This window comes from Botrytis porri, assembly GCF_014898465.1.
Source record: "Botrytis porri strain MUCL 3234 chromosome Unknown BPOR_004, whole genome shotgun sequence".
Lineage (NCBI taxonomy): Eukaryota > Fungi > Ascomycota > Leotiomycetes > Helotiales > Sclerotiniaceae > Botrytis > Botrytis porri.
This window is the reverse complement of record NW_024066078.1, coordinates 1,621,798-1,639,017: the sequence shown is the minus strand read 5'-3', so window position 1 is coordinate 1,639,017 and position 17,220 is coordinate 1,621,798. Positions and strand designations below refer to the sequence as shown.

The 17,220-nt window shown below is 41.1% G+C and overlaps 3 protein-coding genes across 3 annotated transcripts; all 3 read right to left on the bottom strand.

Moving 5' to 3' along the window:
• Positions 1-1,232: 1,232 nt before the first annotated feature.
• Positions 1,233-2,047, bottom strand: EAF01_003427 (uncharacterized protein; the record flags this gene model as incomplete). Its single annotated transcript, XM_038911681.1, has 4 exons — positions 1,233-1,295; positions 1,502-1,547; positions 1,740-1,849; positions 2,045-2,047. 4 exons carry the CDS (start codon positions 2,045-2,047, stop codon positions 1,233-1,235), a joined length of 222 nt encoding a protein of 73 aa, XP_038772916.1.
• Positions 2,048-3,231: 1,184 nt separating this feature from the next.
• EAF01_003426 (uncharacterized protein) lies at positions 3,232-4,869 on the bottom strand (the record flags this gene model as incomplete). Its single annotated transcript, XM_038911680.1, has 1 exon — positions 3,232-4,869. One exon carries the CDS (start codon positions 4,867-4,869, stop codon positions 3,232-3,234), a length of 1,638 nt encoding a protein of 545 aa, XP_038772915.1.
• An 8,334-nt stretch (positions 4,870-13,203) lies between these two features.
• Positions 13,204-14,850, bottom strand: EAF01_003425 (uncharacterized protein; the record flags this gene model as incomplete). The annotated part of the gene is made up of 9 exons (XM_038911679.1): positions 13,204-13,355; positions 13,519-13,769; positions 13,849-13,858; positions 13,934-13,962; positions 14,023-14,045; positions 14,132-14,211; positions 14,418-14,444; positions 14,598-14,629; positions 14,831-14,850. The coding sequence occupies 9 exons, from the start codon at positions 14,848-14,850 to the stop codon at positions 13,204-13,206; spliced, it is 624 nt and encodes a 207-aa protein (XP_038772914.1).
• Between the last annotated feature and the right edge of the window lie 2,370 nt (positions 14,851-17,220).

The window sequence follows — 17,220 nt, the reverse complement described above, 5'->3', positions numbered from 1 at the left end:
TCCTCATCTCATCTCCATCCCCATCTCCATCCTCATCCCCTCCCCATCTCCAAACCCCAAACCCTCCTCGCCGTCCCTCTGCACACCAAAGACAACATCAATCAAAGCAAGCCAGCATCTACATACTCCTCCAGATACGGATTATCCTTATTCCCATTAAAGAATACATATTAAATACATTAAACATATTAGTATATCCCAAGAAGTACCAAGCAACATCTAAACCCGAACAAAAGGTAATAGAGCAAAGCCTCAAAGCAAAGCATCAAGAGCTTACATCTAAATCTATAGATTCCAAGAGAAACCCCCCCCCCCCCCCCCCCCAAAAAAACAAGAAAGACTTTTTCTTCTTCTTCAGGTCTAAATCAGATATCAAATATCCATCACCACATCACCACAACCTCAACCCCAATCTCCCCAGCAATTTCCTCACACTCGATTAAGCACCACTCCTTCTCTTTGCGTCAAACTCACACATAGACAACCTATTATTGCACCTATTCAAAATAGACTCAAAAGATACCCCACAAAATCCAAATTACATGGTATCAGACGTATTTGCGACGCTTGACTGTAGGCTGTAGCTGTACATCTCCACATTTACTACTAAAGAAAGAAAGACATAATTGCGTGAAGTGATAGAGTAAGAGAGCGAGCAAGCAAGCAAGCAAGAGAGCAAGCCAACCAACATTCCTCCCAGAAAACTACTTCACTACTTAGGTAATGACAAATACAACGCTGGTCTTTGCTGCCTCCTTTGCTAGAAGAGGTTCAATCAGTCAAAGCCTGGATGTAATGAGGAAATGGATGTAGAATGACGTATCCAAGGTTGCTGAATAAATGTATAGAATGCCTCGAATGACTTGCATTGCACCGTCTACATGGCTAGCATAAGTCAATTCATTCAAGTCCAGGCTTGAGGTCAGGAAACTAAAGCAATGATGTACCACTATAAATCAAGAACTTCAAGCTAGCATTGCACCCGAGATCCTGTTGGCAGACCTTTGCAGGACATCGATTCCAGAGTCATTGAAACAATAATGATTGGTATGACACTTTCACATTTGCTTGCCAGGTTCGAAGAAAACAAAATTTTGGACAGAAAATTAAATTATGGTGTCTTATGCCTGAAGGCTTAAACTACAAAGCATTGCATCTGCCAGCCATCCTGAGAAACTGGTACTCCATGCGCCATGTTCACCCTCCAACCTCCAACTCCCTACTCCAAACATTCATTTGTTTTCGTGCCATCGGTAACGACAAAAGGGACGACGGAAAATTTGAAAGCTAGTTCTCTATTCAACATATTAGCATATGAGTTGCAGATAAAACCACATAAAGTATGCTGATTGCAAAAGTGCCTCAGGTGAAAGATGAAAAGTCTACGTTGTCTTCCGCATTAGACACAAGTCTATCGGATTTAGCATGGAATGTTTTTTGCATCATCGACAAATGGATGATTATCCATTTCAATCAGAACAAGAGAAAGTTTTCTATTTACCTGATTAGTATGTCGAAAGTTGAAGTGGAAATTTGTGCTAGAAGTTCTGTGAATCCCAATATTAGTATAATATTCAAGGACCTGTGTCAATTGGTAATGAAGAAGAGTTCAACCAAAGTACCATCAGGTAATCGAACCAGTTTATTCGTCATTGTTGATCTGTATTTGATAGTACATGTTTTGTTCATCACTGTACTTTGGTTGAACCCGTTATTGAGTAAGATAGGGTATAACGTACAATTGATATATCATCGTATGGTGGGGTCGTGAAAACGTTGGTAGCAAAAACAAACCGATGTTGGCGCACCCGTCAATTGATGGCGTAAGTGTATAAGTCAACTTCCTAATCTGCAAATTAATTAGCATCCGGTATTCATGACGAAGTCTCAAATACAAGAAGAGTTGTGCAATAATTTTCAGAAAGTCCGTTTGGTTAAGACAGGTTAATCACCACGGGAGCATAAGCTCATTGGTAAGATAGGGGCGACACGATGTTCATCATAGAATGATTGCAGAGGGAGAGTGAAAGTTGAAGAAGCTTACCATTGATGGAAGAGTCCTCCTACCACGGTTTGTGGTGGAGGACAATTGTGTCTTTGTGTATTCTTGTTGTCTGTTGGAAAAAAAAATTAAATTTGAATTGAACAAGAGCTTGAGCACAGGAAAAATTTAAGCGAGAATGTGGTTAGCGCCGGTAGGTTCCATTATTCCATTCGTATCACATGAACAAAATCAAATGTAGGCACCCTGCAATCGTTCTTGGCTTCAGTCCGAGGTACATGAGGTATAAATTAAAGCCGACCGTAAACTTTAGGACCCTGTAGCTACTGAGCTCACCCCCAAGATAATTTGGTTAATAATTCGGTACCCTCGTCTCGTCTTATATTTTCATTAAATAAATACTTGTTTCACACAGGGAAGCCCCAAAAATGTTTAAACTAATAATAAAATATGCTAATTCAAAAGCTAACCATACAATGACAAAAATGTAAGGATTGCTCGTAGAAATCTTTGGCGTTATTCCCGATGCCATTTTCAAGATCAAATTTGTTGTGAACCGGACTCTAAAGAAGCAACAATGAAATCCTCTCCCCGAATGCCAGAACGCCCATTACTGTGAGAATATGCCAAGCTAAACAAATAGCCTTGAATTTTGATGTGCCATCCATTACATGGTAAGTTCTTTTCATGTAGATGCCCAGATGAATTGACGAAATGTTCCGACGCCTTTTCCATCCCCTCTTTTACTTGCTATGCATGAAATCCATCCGTTTACCCAGACTGATGGTAATTGTACTCAAATCATGAGCTAATAAGTACCAACTCTCGCAGGCCAGCCAGCTTGCGCCCTTGAAATCGCAAAAGTACGCCAAATGCGAAAAATGACTGCAAAAACACAAGGGATCATAAAGAAAGTCCGTTAAAAAAAAAGAAATACCATGCCAAATGCGTCCCTCCCCTTGCCAGCTTCTGCTGCAACTCCCACAATTGCAACAACGCGATGGGGAATCTTATGATCGTGAACACCCCGCTACAAAAATGTAAAATGCAACCTGATGCAGCACCGTTGGACTCCTAGTTGATGAACCCTAGTACAAGATAAAATCGAAGACATCACTCTACCATACTTGATAGGTGCAAATAATTAATCGCAGCAAACAAAACTCCCACAAATGACCAACTACATTGTTATACCTGTAACTCTCGGCACATGCATTGATTCCCATCGTCTATCGTCCCATCATATAGGCAGGGGGGAACCCGCCATTAGAACCGTTCATAATTGGTGTTGGGCCACCAGCAGCCATGGCTGACGTGAAATCTTGACCATTCCAATTGTTTGGTCCCCCGAATGAAGTATTAGAAGCATATTGATTACCACCCATAACGCCAGAACTCATCGCACCAGCATAACCCATTCTACCTGGTCCCAAACCAGGTGGTGCGGAAAGACCTGGAGGACGTCCATTCGCAGTGCTGAAAGATCCCCCCAAGCCGCCCATCATAACGCCGTTCATACCATGCATGCCGCCTGATACATTTGCAGGACCTGGCGATACCATTCCTGGTCCAGATCGAACACCAAGAGGATTCTTCGAAAAGCTCAGACGAATCCCACCCTTGATGCTGTTGTGCAAAGGATGGCCGTATAATTCATGGAGAGCTTTCGTCGCAAAAGAAGTGTCCTCGAATTCCACAAAACACATTGGACCATTCTGCTTGGTCCGGAAACAAAGGCGCTTGTATCCACGCTGCTTCGAGAACAGGGCTTTAAGCTCATCTTCTGAAGTATCGATTGGAAGATTACCAACGTACAAAGTATTGCATGGAGGATTTTGGTCGGCAGGATTGACTGGTGGGAAATTATGGCGGTGATAGTGCTGACTTCCAAGTTGGTAGTGTTGAGGCGGTTGTGATACCGGTGACATGGTGCTCGCATTTGTCATGTTTGGCATGGTCTGCTGGGATGCGTAAGACGACATAGAAGCTGGACCTCCAGCATTGTTCGTCGCCAAAGATAAGCTTGCCATACGAGCGGTGATGGGAATGGAAGGGTTAGTCGGGCGTCGAGTTTGAATAGATGCGGCTCCATTTTCAGCATAAGCCACTGGATCTTTGAGAAGTTCGCCTGTCTCGTCATCTTCACCTGAATCATTATTAATCAATGATTTGCCTGTAATGCGGGGGCGGTCATTGAGATGATTTCCAATAGGAGATTGCGGAGAGAACAAATTTTGATAGCGAGCACTCGACTCGGGATTTGGCAATTCATTGTTTGCATAGTTTCCACTGTTGTTCGTAGGTGAAACTCTTTGTGTAGATGTGAAGGAATTGTTGAATCTTGAAGATTGTCGAGGGGTCGGACCCGCTGAAGAAGCCGTGGAGGAAGTGGAGCTAGATGGTCCAGCGTTTGTGTTTGTATCGACAGTATATCGACGAGTGGTAGTGGGACTTCCATAAAATATTTCCACCACCATGTTCGCATCGTTTGCAATGTTTGGTTTTCCATCAAGCATGTTTTTAGCCTCGAGTGCGCCCGCATGGGACATGAAGTGGAGAATAGCAGCTCGGAATCCTGCATCATCAGATTTCTCTGGAGACAATACTTCAGCTTCAGTAAACTCCTTAGACCATACTACCATTGATCGTAGCGCATCTTCAGTGGTATTCAATGGTAAACGTCGAATTAAAACGGAACACGGTCCCGATGTAAATGATGCGCCACCATTCGATTGTGGAGTATGTTGCGACGAAGTATCTAATGCAAAGGCATTCATTGTAGTCATCGATAAGGATTGATATGTTTGTTGGTTGTTATTGGATTGACGAAAGGCCTGGCCTTGTGGGACAAACACCTGGGCGTTCATGGCATTCTCTGGTGATGAAATCGTGTTAAGTTGTGGTTTTGTGATTGAAATGTCGAGCGTTGTAATTGCTTAGAAACTCGAGGTGTCGCAAATAAAGAAGATGGGCCGAAAACGAAATCTGATAATTATTGGATTGTTGTTTCAGCTCTTTCTCTGCAGAATGATATGTTTTGAACGTGTGGGAAGATCACAAAAGGCTTGGATACTCTTGCGACCGTAGTGCTGGTTGACGCGCTCGAAGGTTATGTGGTGTTCGGGTAAGAAAGTGGTAGGGGGCGGATGCGGGTGAGAAGGTTGATTATCGAAATAAGATTAGAGTGGAGTGGTAATCGTCACGATAAGGAAGCAGTCGCGCAAATGGGTTGGTTGGAACTCTTGGTTGTGTGTATGTGAGTGAAGTGTGGGATGAAAGTAAAGTGTGAGGTGTGAGGTGTGAGTGTGTGTAGTATTGCGGCTTGATAAGTTTTTGCGCAATAGATGATGATAAGAGTGAGAAGTGTGGTAAGAACCTTGGAAGGACCTTGTTTGTGTGATCTCGTTGCTCTTTGTACAAATATCGTAATTGTAATGATTTAAGTGTTGGAAATCTTTCTTTCTATTGGAATAAGATTCGTACGAGTTGACTTGTCAAATATGCGGTACCTGACGATGAATGATGACCGTGCGATGTGCCGACCGAACGAGGAAGTTTAGGTAGGTTTCCACTATCCCAAGGAAATCTGTCTATCCTTTCGCGCGCGTGTATTAGAATGGACTTTGGAACAACGTTTATATTAATTCGAGAAGATGTATCTTGAGATTTGAATCAGACGATAGTTTCCAATTGTGGATGATTTGATTGTAAAGGTTGGCATCGAAGTACTGTATAAAGTAGGTAAGGTACTATGTAAGAATGATGAGATAATATTGCGATGGATTGATAGAGAAAGTTGGCGGGTAGCCTTTTTCGACTTTCACAATCAAAGAATGGATGGACACGAAGAATTGATGGGTAAGAATTATGTGCGACTCGATGAAATTACAAGAAGTATGGAGGAGGTTGGCGTCGAAAGTCGTCTTGTTTGAAACTGGAATGAAGAAATGGCTGGAGGATTGGAATTGTCTCTTTTTTTCTCTGTCTTTTCTTCCTCGTGACTTTTGTTGGTAGTGAGTGAAGGTAAGGTGAGGAAGGTGAGGAAGGTGAGGAAGACAAGGTGAGGTGATGTGATGTATGGGAAACAGAGGTTGGAGGTAGGTGGTCGGTCTATTCAATCATCGAAATTTGGGGGGAGGGGGAGGGGAGTTTCTAGGTGATTACTTTGGGGGATTCTAGGAAGATTATGTGGAGAAGGAAGGATCTATAAGAACTTCTATTGGTTTATACTCGATAAGATACACTGAAGCTAATTTAGTTCGTGCAGCATGCAGATAGCGGGATTTCTTTGAACACACACACGCACCAAGTCTGCTACTAGGGGAGAGACAGATGTGAAAACAAATATGGAGGAAGATCTACTAGGTCTGGTAGATAGATAGGTAGGGTAAGCAGAAGTGAGCACCCCACCCCCTCGTAAGAAAAAAATCACAATAAGATCAATAAATACAAATTCAGAGGTGAGCTGCTGTTCATCGTCAGGGGAAACAAACAGAAATAATAAGCTTAGTCTGGCAAAGTGATTACCTGGACAAGACAAAGTAGCAATTTCATATTGGAAAATGCGGGATGGGATGGGAATTGGCAGGCGGATGGCGTATTTGTAGATGTAGATGCACTAGCTGTGGAAATGGATGCAAGTGAGGTGAAATATATAAAATAAATCCTGGGTTATTATAATCGATACCTAATGATGAATCTCTGGTAACGTCTCTCATAGGCTGTTCAATCTGGGTATATTATATTCGCGAGTTAAGTATCTGGGGTCTCTGAGAACAAACATGAATGAATGAAATAGCATATAGCTAACCTACCTACCTACCTACCTACCTACCTACCTACCTATCTATCTAGCATTCAAAGCTCTACAATAAATGCTGGTCTTCCATTCCTACCCGATCATACCTTATTATTTTCCTCGTCTCCTCCCTGTCTCCTCGTCTCCTTTTTCCCATCTATTCTCTTCGAGGATGAGGTGGTAAGAAATAGATGACCAAGTCTTCCATGTTCCATGTTCCTGATTGTCCGATTCTCATGCTCACTCGTTTGGAATATGGGGAAACTTGTGAGAGCTCTAGATTGTTGGTCAATGCAGAGATTGATTATCATCAAATCTTTATCATCTCCTCGATGTTTCTGTTGATTCTCTTTCTGTATTGGTAGGGTTGTAGGAAATCAAGTCAAATCAAATCAGATCATTCCGATTACCGTTCAAGGAAAGGAACAAATAGAGAGCCGGTCGGATACCTACCTACTTCTGATGTACACACCCATAACCCTTTAACCCTTTTTCTTCTTCCACTCATCATCCAGTAATTTTACGAGCCTTTTCAAAATATCCTTAACATCCTTGGACCCTTGAAGCAGGGCAACACACATCTTTGAAATCTCCAATGATCGTCAATAATGATATCTCGAGGTTGTGAAGCTAGTCGATTCTCGGAAACGTGATAGAAAAAAAGTTGGTTTCTTCTCCGATTCGTTCCAATTCGGATAATCAAGAGATCCGCCATTCATCTCTTCCTTTGTGATACCCTTTCGACTATTATTTTTTCGATCGATGTTTCTATTGTTTTTAGTGTGGGAGTATTCCATCTTGAGCAGTCCGGAGATTACAATACTAGACACACATATTAGCAGAATCAAAATTCGATCCTATGCTGGACATTTGAGATATTGAAATACCCAGACTAGTCTCGCTCTCAAATGAATATGGGATCTCGTTTGTTGGAAGCTTGTCCAAACCATTTGTCGCAATGATATGTTGGTCTCGTGTCTCACAAATGTTGCTGATCCAACCCTTCTTTGCAGGTATAGGCAACGTGCATTTAATGATTTTCTGGGGATGAGCTCGACTTAAGCCAGGATGCCACGAGTGATAACAGGAGGGAGAAGTTGTTTGTTACCGTCACACCAAACAGATTCTCGATAAACGCTTTAGCATTGTTGACAGGTTGATTGGCTCTCAAAGACCGGGGGAATGCAATTCAAGAGTTAACGTTCTCAGGGTATTCGAATGCATAGAGTCGCGACCCGTGGAAGTGTCTCAGGAGTTAAAAAGTATATTCGTTCTTCGTTTGATTTGGAGCCGAGTTTCTCAGGGTAGGAAGATTAAACGTTTGATATGAAATATATTTTTGATGTTATAAGACGAACCTTGCATCTCAAACCCGAAGTCGAACTCGAACAGAAAAACAAAAGAGAAGAGAAGGTAAGAAAAGAAAGAAGATGGCGTGTGAAATTCAGACACAGATAGAAAGATATTGATAGTTATGATAATATCACATTCATCCATATCCATCCGAGCCATTCAACAATGAATCATCCATCTATCTCGCACGTTCCAATATGCGGACCGTTTAATTCTCATCTCTACCAAAAGTCTAACGGAGGCTACGGAACAATTCTCTTAAGTTTCATTGGGGCCAAAAACTGGATATGGAAAAGATGTGAGGAATCAGGATCATGGAACTATGATATAGTGTGGGGGAAGACACAAATGATAATAAGGGAGCGAGGGACCGAGGGAGCTTTGACTCTTGGAACCTTTTGACGGCCGACTCAATTAAAAGCTCGAATGCTCGAAAAAAAAAGATGTTGGTCCCACATCACACCCAAAACCCTGCAGATGCAAGCTTCACCCATTTCTACTTAAACCTTTTCAAAATGCTTCAAAGTTCAAGGATTGTCAACCGGAACATGTACCCCTCCTTGCCACTCATTGAATTTCTTGGTTTGTGATATCCTTTTGTTTTGACTACGATGGTGGACCGTGGATGCTATGTAACACAAGGCTTGAGAAGACACAGAGAACAGGGGGGATAGTTACAGACAAATTGGTTGGGTCGACAAGATGATTATGAATGGCCATGAAGGATTCACATTATTCCGCCAATCTGGAATCTGGAATCTATCATTTTGGTCGTAAACTTATCTGCTGATGTGTTAATTGACAGATTGATAGATAGATTGATCTGACGAAGATGTTGAAACTGTTCACTTATATGGTCGTGTTGGTCTAGTCTAGACTTTCGAATATTACTTTGGCCAAGATCAATCTTCTTACAGTGATCAAACGGCTGGATCACTTACTGTATGAACAAACAATATTTGGGTACCCGGGTACGTACCGTCGTACCTACATCTGCTATCTCTTTTTCCAGCATCTGTACTGGAGTGCATTGACGAGCTGACTCTTTTCTGAGATAGGTACGAAAGCTAAAGAAATTACAGTGGCCATCGGCTCGAGTGGGATGGTAACATGAGGGGTATTCTCTGCATCAGCTTATCGTCATTGGTGTCAGGTGCGGCTGACGAAAGCTTCCCTCCGGATGTTCATTCACTCTTCCCCTGAGTGAAGGCTTTCGAACTTCTTCTTGCTCTTCAGAAACTCACTCCCGGGAATAGAATTTGGGATTGCGAGACATGATGTGGTCAACATGATTGGTAGGCTTCTTCCATCTCGTCCTCCCCTGCTTCGTATATTGAATCGATGTTCAAATATATCTCGGAGAATTAGTGAGATCCAGAATTCCATGCACTACACGGTCAATCATATCAGTGGCTTTTCAGACATTTTACTTTCAGAAGATGTTACCATCTGACGAAACCTGGAACTGAGACAAACCCTTCAATCGGTAGCTACAGATGCATCATTATTGTGAGATGAGGACCTGCACATCACCATATCTTACAGACAGCTGTTGGTCACTGCAATCCCAACTTCTTAAAACGAAAGCATTGACATAGTCTAGTGCTCACCTCGATCGCAAAACTAGAACCTACAATGCTCAAGTGAAAATTTGATATTGGAAATGATCGAATAGCTTCGAATGGTTTATTTACTCGCCTTTCGCAAACACCTCATCTTTCTTATCATTTGCAATAACGAGTAGATTGACAATATTTCCTTTCACAATCGTCCTCCAAATATTTCCCAAAAATCATCTCATGTAAATCTATGAATCATATACATCCATTTCATCCATCTATCTTCATCGCGACTATTTTACCATTGGCCCAAAATCCTCTTCGAACACCATTTACAAAGACTCCTCGATCATAAAATTAGCCTAGTTACTCGCTTCGTTGGGGTGTACACCCGCAGCTCGAGTCAATAGACCAATCACAACAAATGATTGAGTAATTCTTTGTCTGAATTTTCCAGATTCTGTACATTTATTTATAGATTCAAACACACACGATATTGACATCAAATCAAGCAAAAGACTTGATTTCACCCCTAGCTTCTGTGGTCCAATGGTTAGGATTCCACCCTTCCAAGGTGGAGGTTCGTGTTCGATTCACGGCAGTTGCATTTCCCTTTGGTTTTTTCTCACGTCTCTTTTGAAGATGAGTTCGAGGCAGCAGAGCAGAGATAAAGCTCGAGAGTTTGAGTAAAGCAATTTTTGTTTCAGTGGGGAGCTGGGCAATAGATAGAATTGCTCCGGCTTATATTCGGGTGGTGAATCCATCTCAATTAGGTAGAGACCTGCTTTTGGGTTACAATTTACAATTGCATTTTCTTTCATTTCTTCTCTCTTCAGAGTCTTTTCAGATAGGTATGTTTTGTATTTTCTTTCAACGGTGGTTTTTTTATATATGGAGTGATCTCAAAGTTTTAGGGCTATACATGAAGACGAAGTCAAACACAATACTGTACCAGTAGGTAGGTATCTTTCCGAAAAGTTCCATTCACCGTTCCAGACTCTGAAAGTGGAGACCGAAGTGTCGCAGTCGCAGGCAGTACCGTATAAACTCGACAAACTGAGATTCTACTTAACCGCATATAGTCTAGTATATTACTGATCCCCCCAATCGGACTTGTTAAAATAAAAGTACTAAACGATTTATATGTTTTATATATATGAAACCCTTGATATACTATAGACTTTATATAATCAAAATTGAAAACTCCCTTTAGCTTAAACATATTTCTAAAGCGAAATATTGATTATTGATTTAATAATAATTTATGGAAAATATTTAAGAATATCTCTTTTATTTTATTTTGTAACGTGTGGCGTATATGCTAGGCTAAATACGGTTAAATAGAATCTCAGTTTATCGAGTTTATACGGTAGTGTACTTGGTGGTTTTGTTCGCGCATTGACTTGTGAGGAGTTGGATAGCTGAGTAGGGCTACTCAATATCATATCACATTATCTTCCAAATACTTCGTAGATAATCAGAGGTTCGAATTTGTGATGTTGAATTCGATACTCGAGTAGTTATAGATATATATATAGCTCTTTGATATATATTATTGTTCGAAGAGTATGGAGTATGGTGTTTTGATACTAGTGGGATTGCTGTAGTATGGGTACAGTGTGAGTATATACATGTATGGGAATGGAGAAGTGCATTTTGATTTTTATGTAGTTGTGGGCAGATAAGATATACAGCATCTCAAGATTTGTATTGTAGTTTTGAGGTATGACGATTTAGTTTGGGGATGGATGATGTGGATGAGTTGCCTAGCAGCAGGAGTGTTAGGTGGACTTGAATGTATAGGTATAGAATGTTTCCTCCAATGTTGAATACATATCATTAATATATTTTAATAACGGGATCCTTTTATTTTTCCTTTTATTTCTCTCCAAACTCCAAACTCTAAACTCTGATTATATGATCCCCCATACCATCCATCTCTGCCCCCCCCGGTTCCGAAGCGAAGGGACATACGTGTATACATACATTTAAACATACATACATATATACCTTATGATTCGAATCATATCTAGTCTGCGAAGTTGAAGACATATGTATGTTATGTATGAAATGTATGTATGTATTAAAATACCATGACAGCGATACTGTGCTTCGATATATCTTTTTAGCAGTACAGAGGGATGGGGAGGGGGTTTGAAATCGATATAGTGGGTCTGAGTCTAGACTGGACTGGATACGATCCATATCCATAATATCTACCCTCTCCTCCCTCCTACTCCCCCATACTCAAGCCTTCACATCCAGAGCTCAACCTCAACTCCCTCTCTCCCTCTCTCCCTCTCTCCCTCTCTCCTCTCTCCCTCTCTCCCTCTCTCCCTCTCTCCCTCTCTCCCTCTCTCCCCTCTCTCCCAAAATAGTTCACCCATCCATTCCCATAATATACACTGACACTATAGAACATAGAAAATATCAACAATCTCGTCTTGTCTTATCTTGTCTTATCCCATCTTATCCCATCTCATCGTGTCTTCTCTTCTCTTCTCTTCTCTTCTCTTATATCGATTCTTGATCCCTAAACCGACTTTCTCTCATTGAGTATTAACTTTCCTCGAGTTCCAACTTCTTCGTCGGAATGAATAGCATTATCGATACCACTCACAATATACATACATACACACAAACACTTCCCCTCTCCTTCAACTGTACACTTGTTTTCGATATCGATTCATTCACACCCAGTATGATATCTGACCCCCCCTCCTCCTTCCTCTCTTCTCTCTTCTCTCTTCTCTCTTCTCTCTTCTCTCTTCCTCTCTTCTCTCTTCTCTCTCTTCTCTCTTCTCTCTTCTCTCTTCTCTCTTCTACCCCATATCCAGATATCCTGCAGCCGGGCAAAAACCCTCTTTCTTTCTTTGCTCGACTCCTTTCCTCCATCCAGAACTAGAACTCCCAGGTGAATATCTACACGAAGAATCGCTATTGATCTTTGCAGAATGAATCTTGTAGTAATACATCCGAGTTAGTTCTAAGCTGCGAAAGGAAAAAAAAGACACTTATACGATTTCTTTGCATCTATCAAAGATTTGAAATCTAGATGCTTTCTTCATTATTCCCTCTCCTTCCTCTTTCTTTCCGTCTCAACCTTGGATTCCCAGTTCCCATTTTCTCATTCTTCCAAAAGTCAAGCAAACGTCCACGCGAAAGAGAAAGCGCAGATCAAAAAACAATCATCAAGATCTTTCTTCTCATTATCTCAACAACATCTCATCTCTATTTCAAGAATCTATACATCAAAAAAGAATTTACTTTTCTCCTTCCACGTTTCTCCTCCCTCTCCTGTCACAAGAATTTCCACCCCCTCAATCATTCGGAATCCCTACGTCCTCCCATCCTTTCTATATCCACTCATACATACATAAATACAATCCCATCATACAGCACCCTTCCCCCCAACAAATTGCCTCCATCCCAGACACGCCAATCCACAAATTACCACACCCACCCATCGACGCCCATTCCATCAAGATAAATCATAATATCACACATCTCCCCAACCGTCTCATCCGATGATGTCTTTTCTCCACCGGCGAATTGACTTCATCGTCAAATTCTGGTGTTGATCGATTGTTATCTCGACGGATGATTTGCCTGCAGAGATCGATGAAGACTTCATCTACATTTGCTATTTTTGATTTCCATTAGTATGGGTTTTCTCGCTAACTTCTATCCATCAATTTTTCTCGTGTTCCCATTCACATCTTTGACCCTTCACTCTTCATTCTTCACCCTCGAAACAAAGTCATCCCAACAAAGGCAAAAAAGAAGGAAAGAAGAAAAAGACTCACCCCTCCTCCTAGCACTCGTCTCATAATACGGCGCATTTCCCCAACTTTGACTAACATTAAAAGCCGCCTGTCGACTAACCACCCGATCTTGTTCCAGATCACTTTTATTCCCCACAATCACTATCGGGACATTTTCATCATCTTTTATGCGTATGATGGTTTCGCGGAGTTCGCTGAGTTCGTTAAGGGAGCTTTGCGATGTGATACTGAAGACGAGAAGGAATCCTTGTCCAGTTTTCATGTAGAGTTCTCTGGAGAGTATGTGTGAGTGGGGGTTTGCAAAGGGAGGAGTGGAAGAGAGAAATAAGATCAGGATTGCTTGGTATGTACCTCATAGCGGCTGAAAGGGTGTTAGTTTACGGACGTGTATATGTATATGTATCATGTGATAAGAAAGATGAGGAGAAGAACTTACTGAATTGTTCCGTACCCGCAGTATCTAATCTATATTTCTCCATATCAGTATCATCTTCTTGACCCCGTGAGAGGATAAGATAAACTCACATCTCCAACATGCATTGTCGTCCCTATCAAATCAGAAGACCGCGTTAGCATCATGATCATGTGTCTCCACCTCCATGCCAAGACGGAGGAGAAATCTCATAATACTCACATCAACCTCGATAACCTTGCGGTACGAATCCTCAATCGTTGGATCATAACTTTCGATCCAAATATTCTGAACAAATTGTGCTAATAGAACACCAATCACACATCAGTTATTTTCACTGCGTATTTCGATAATCCCCTTCCTGATAATTCTCGAATCTCCATCTCTCGTTCCTTTCACGTGCCTCTCCACTTCGACCTTTCCAAATTTCCACCCCCCCAAACTCAACTCAAAGTTCCCGGAGGAGAGTGGGTCACGGTCTCGGCAAATAAGTAAAAATGATCCTTACCGGTTAGGCAACTCTTGCCAACACCACCTTTGCAGACGAAGAAAAATAATTAGCCATCAACATTCTATCTTCAATTGAAACATCTCTCTCTCTCTCTCTCTATCTAATCGAACATTCTCTTGAATGGAACAATTAAATACAGAGGAAGGGAAAACAAGGGGAAAAGATAACTTAACTCACCAGCACCCAAAACCACAATGTGATAAGTTCTCCTAAAAATCACCAATCACCATATCAGCCAGCTATCTTTTCCGAGTCCCCTCCCCAATATTAAAACTTTACCCCTGATTCATACCTCCGTGCGTTCCATGCATGCACCAACCACCGACGCCAAACCTCCAAAAAAAAGATAGAAAGCAAAAAGAGAAAGGTAGAAGAAGAAAAGGAAGAAAGAAAGGAAGAAAAAAACTTACTGTGAATTCCTCGTCGCCATCTTGAATTAAAATCTGATAATTGTCTTTCCTCCTCCGATCTCTCTTGATATATATCTATACAGATAGTGATAGATAGACAGATAGACAACTATCACACGTATCCACGTCTGTACAAAATAATCCCAAGATATCAAAAAATTCACACTAGACGTCCGAACCAAGATCTAGTGATTTTCACTTCTCCCCTCTTAATAAATAAAAACAATATCGCATACACAAAAAAATCCTTTTCTACCACTTTTCACCTCGAGATAAAAGCAAAAAGGTGTAAAGAGATCTAGTAACGTCCAGTACCCCCCCAAAATACAATCAGAAAAAATATATTTAAATATATATGTAGATCAAATAAAATCGAGGCGTAACGTAACGTTTCTCCAAGTCTAGTACAGAAAACCAAAACGGGTTGGGAAAAATGGTAATAATAATAAATAACAATAGGAAGAATTATTCAAAAAAAAGGGTCAATAAGCTCAACAGCACTTGTTGATGGCTTAAAGTAATATATATGCAAGTTGGACGTTGAACGTTGATGTGAGGGAGAGGATCGTTTGGATTCGTTTGGATTCGTTTGACGCGTTGCGTGGGCGAGGGTTCTGCTTATTGAATTCCCCCTCACAGATTGGGATGGGCCAATAAATTTCCGCGGTTAAATCTTTCCAGGTTGTTTCCGTTCCGTAGGTAGGGAAGGGTTTGATCGAGTAAGAATGGTCAAGCCTGGTGAGTGGTGTAATGGAAATCTTCGCCCTTTTCCCTCTTAATACCTCGGACTCGGAGGGTTTTATGTATATGGATATATGGAAGGTTGGGATGGATGGATGTATAATATGCAGGTAGGATATACCTAGGTAGGTATGTAAAAGATTCTTTGTAGATACGTATTCTTTTTTTCGTAAGACCACTGGTGGACCCCAAGACCAAGTGATCAAAATTAACAGCGAAGCGAAGTGGAAGGAAGTGAAAAGGGAAAATTGGTGAAGTTATATATATGTATATATTGTATGTATTGTATGTATTTGATAGGTAATAAAGATATATCAAGAGGATCGAGTCGAATCGTTTATGAGGCACCAAAATCCGTACCGTTTCGTCTGGCTGAGTCTTGGGTTGCCTGGTGGTTTATGTGTTATGTGATATTTTTGGGGGTGGTGCAGTTGATTGCAGTAGGTAGCTGCTAATTTATCCGGATCATCTATTCTTCCTCCCGGGCGGGTGTATACCGGTATGCCTGGTAGATAGATAGATAGATAAATAGGTAGGTAGGTGGGTAGATAGGTAGATAGGTAGATAAGTAGGTAGGTAGGTTTGCATTTATGTAAAAATAAGATTCTCTTATATTTCGGCTGTGGAGTGAAAGTTTGTAATATTGAATAGATATATAGATATAGGAGAAAGATGCTACTTTCGATGTTGTGTCTATGGATAAATAGGAGAGCGAGCAGCAAAAAGGAGTAAGGAGATATAAAAGGAAGAGAGGAGTGAGAAATACAGCAAATATAATAATGTTAAATACAGTCAGTCAGTCAGTCAGTCAGTCAGTCAGTCAGTCGTTAGTCAATCACTCAGTATCTCCATTCAAATAAATAAAGAATTCGATGAAAAGAGATAGTCGACGCCACCTACCTACCCATTTCCTCAACACCAACCCATTGAATTAGAAAGCACACTAGAAAAAACGATGTCCTCAAAAGAAATTAAACACAAAAATTAAACATCTACCCATGATGCGACCCTTATTTCGTTTGTCCTCTCTTGACTCAAACCTTACCCAACTTTAACTTTCTACGTACGATTAATCATCCATGAGCTCTCTCATGCCAATCGATACCGACCGACTTCTCGATTCATTATCCATCCATTCATCCTTCCATTCATCCTTCCATTCATCCCTTCCATTCATTCATCCATTCATACCTCGATTGTAACACCCGAGATTCAAACAACTACCAGGTTGGTACTTATCAACCAATTTATCAGATGCGATGCAAATGCACTTTTCAGGTACGGGGGTCCCGGGAACGTGTGTATACCGTAGGACCCTGATTTTTTTGGAACCCTGGTGGGAACTTCTTTTTTCCTGGGTAACATGCACAGCCCTAACGATGGATCACATCATGGCGAGGAAACCTGGACGCCACGTTGTGTTTTTGTTCTGTTCTATTCTATTCTTCAATTTTTATTTTTGGAGGATCGCTGGAGGTCGAATGCTAAGTATAGGCAATGAAGAGAAGATGGAGGTGGATAGGAATAGAACATTCCCATTCCCGTGATATGATGGTGTATGGATGGATGGATTCTTCAATCGAAACGCCTTACGGATTAGATTTCAAGGAGAATATTCCTCTGATCATCTAATCCTATACCAGAGTCTT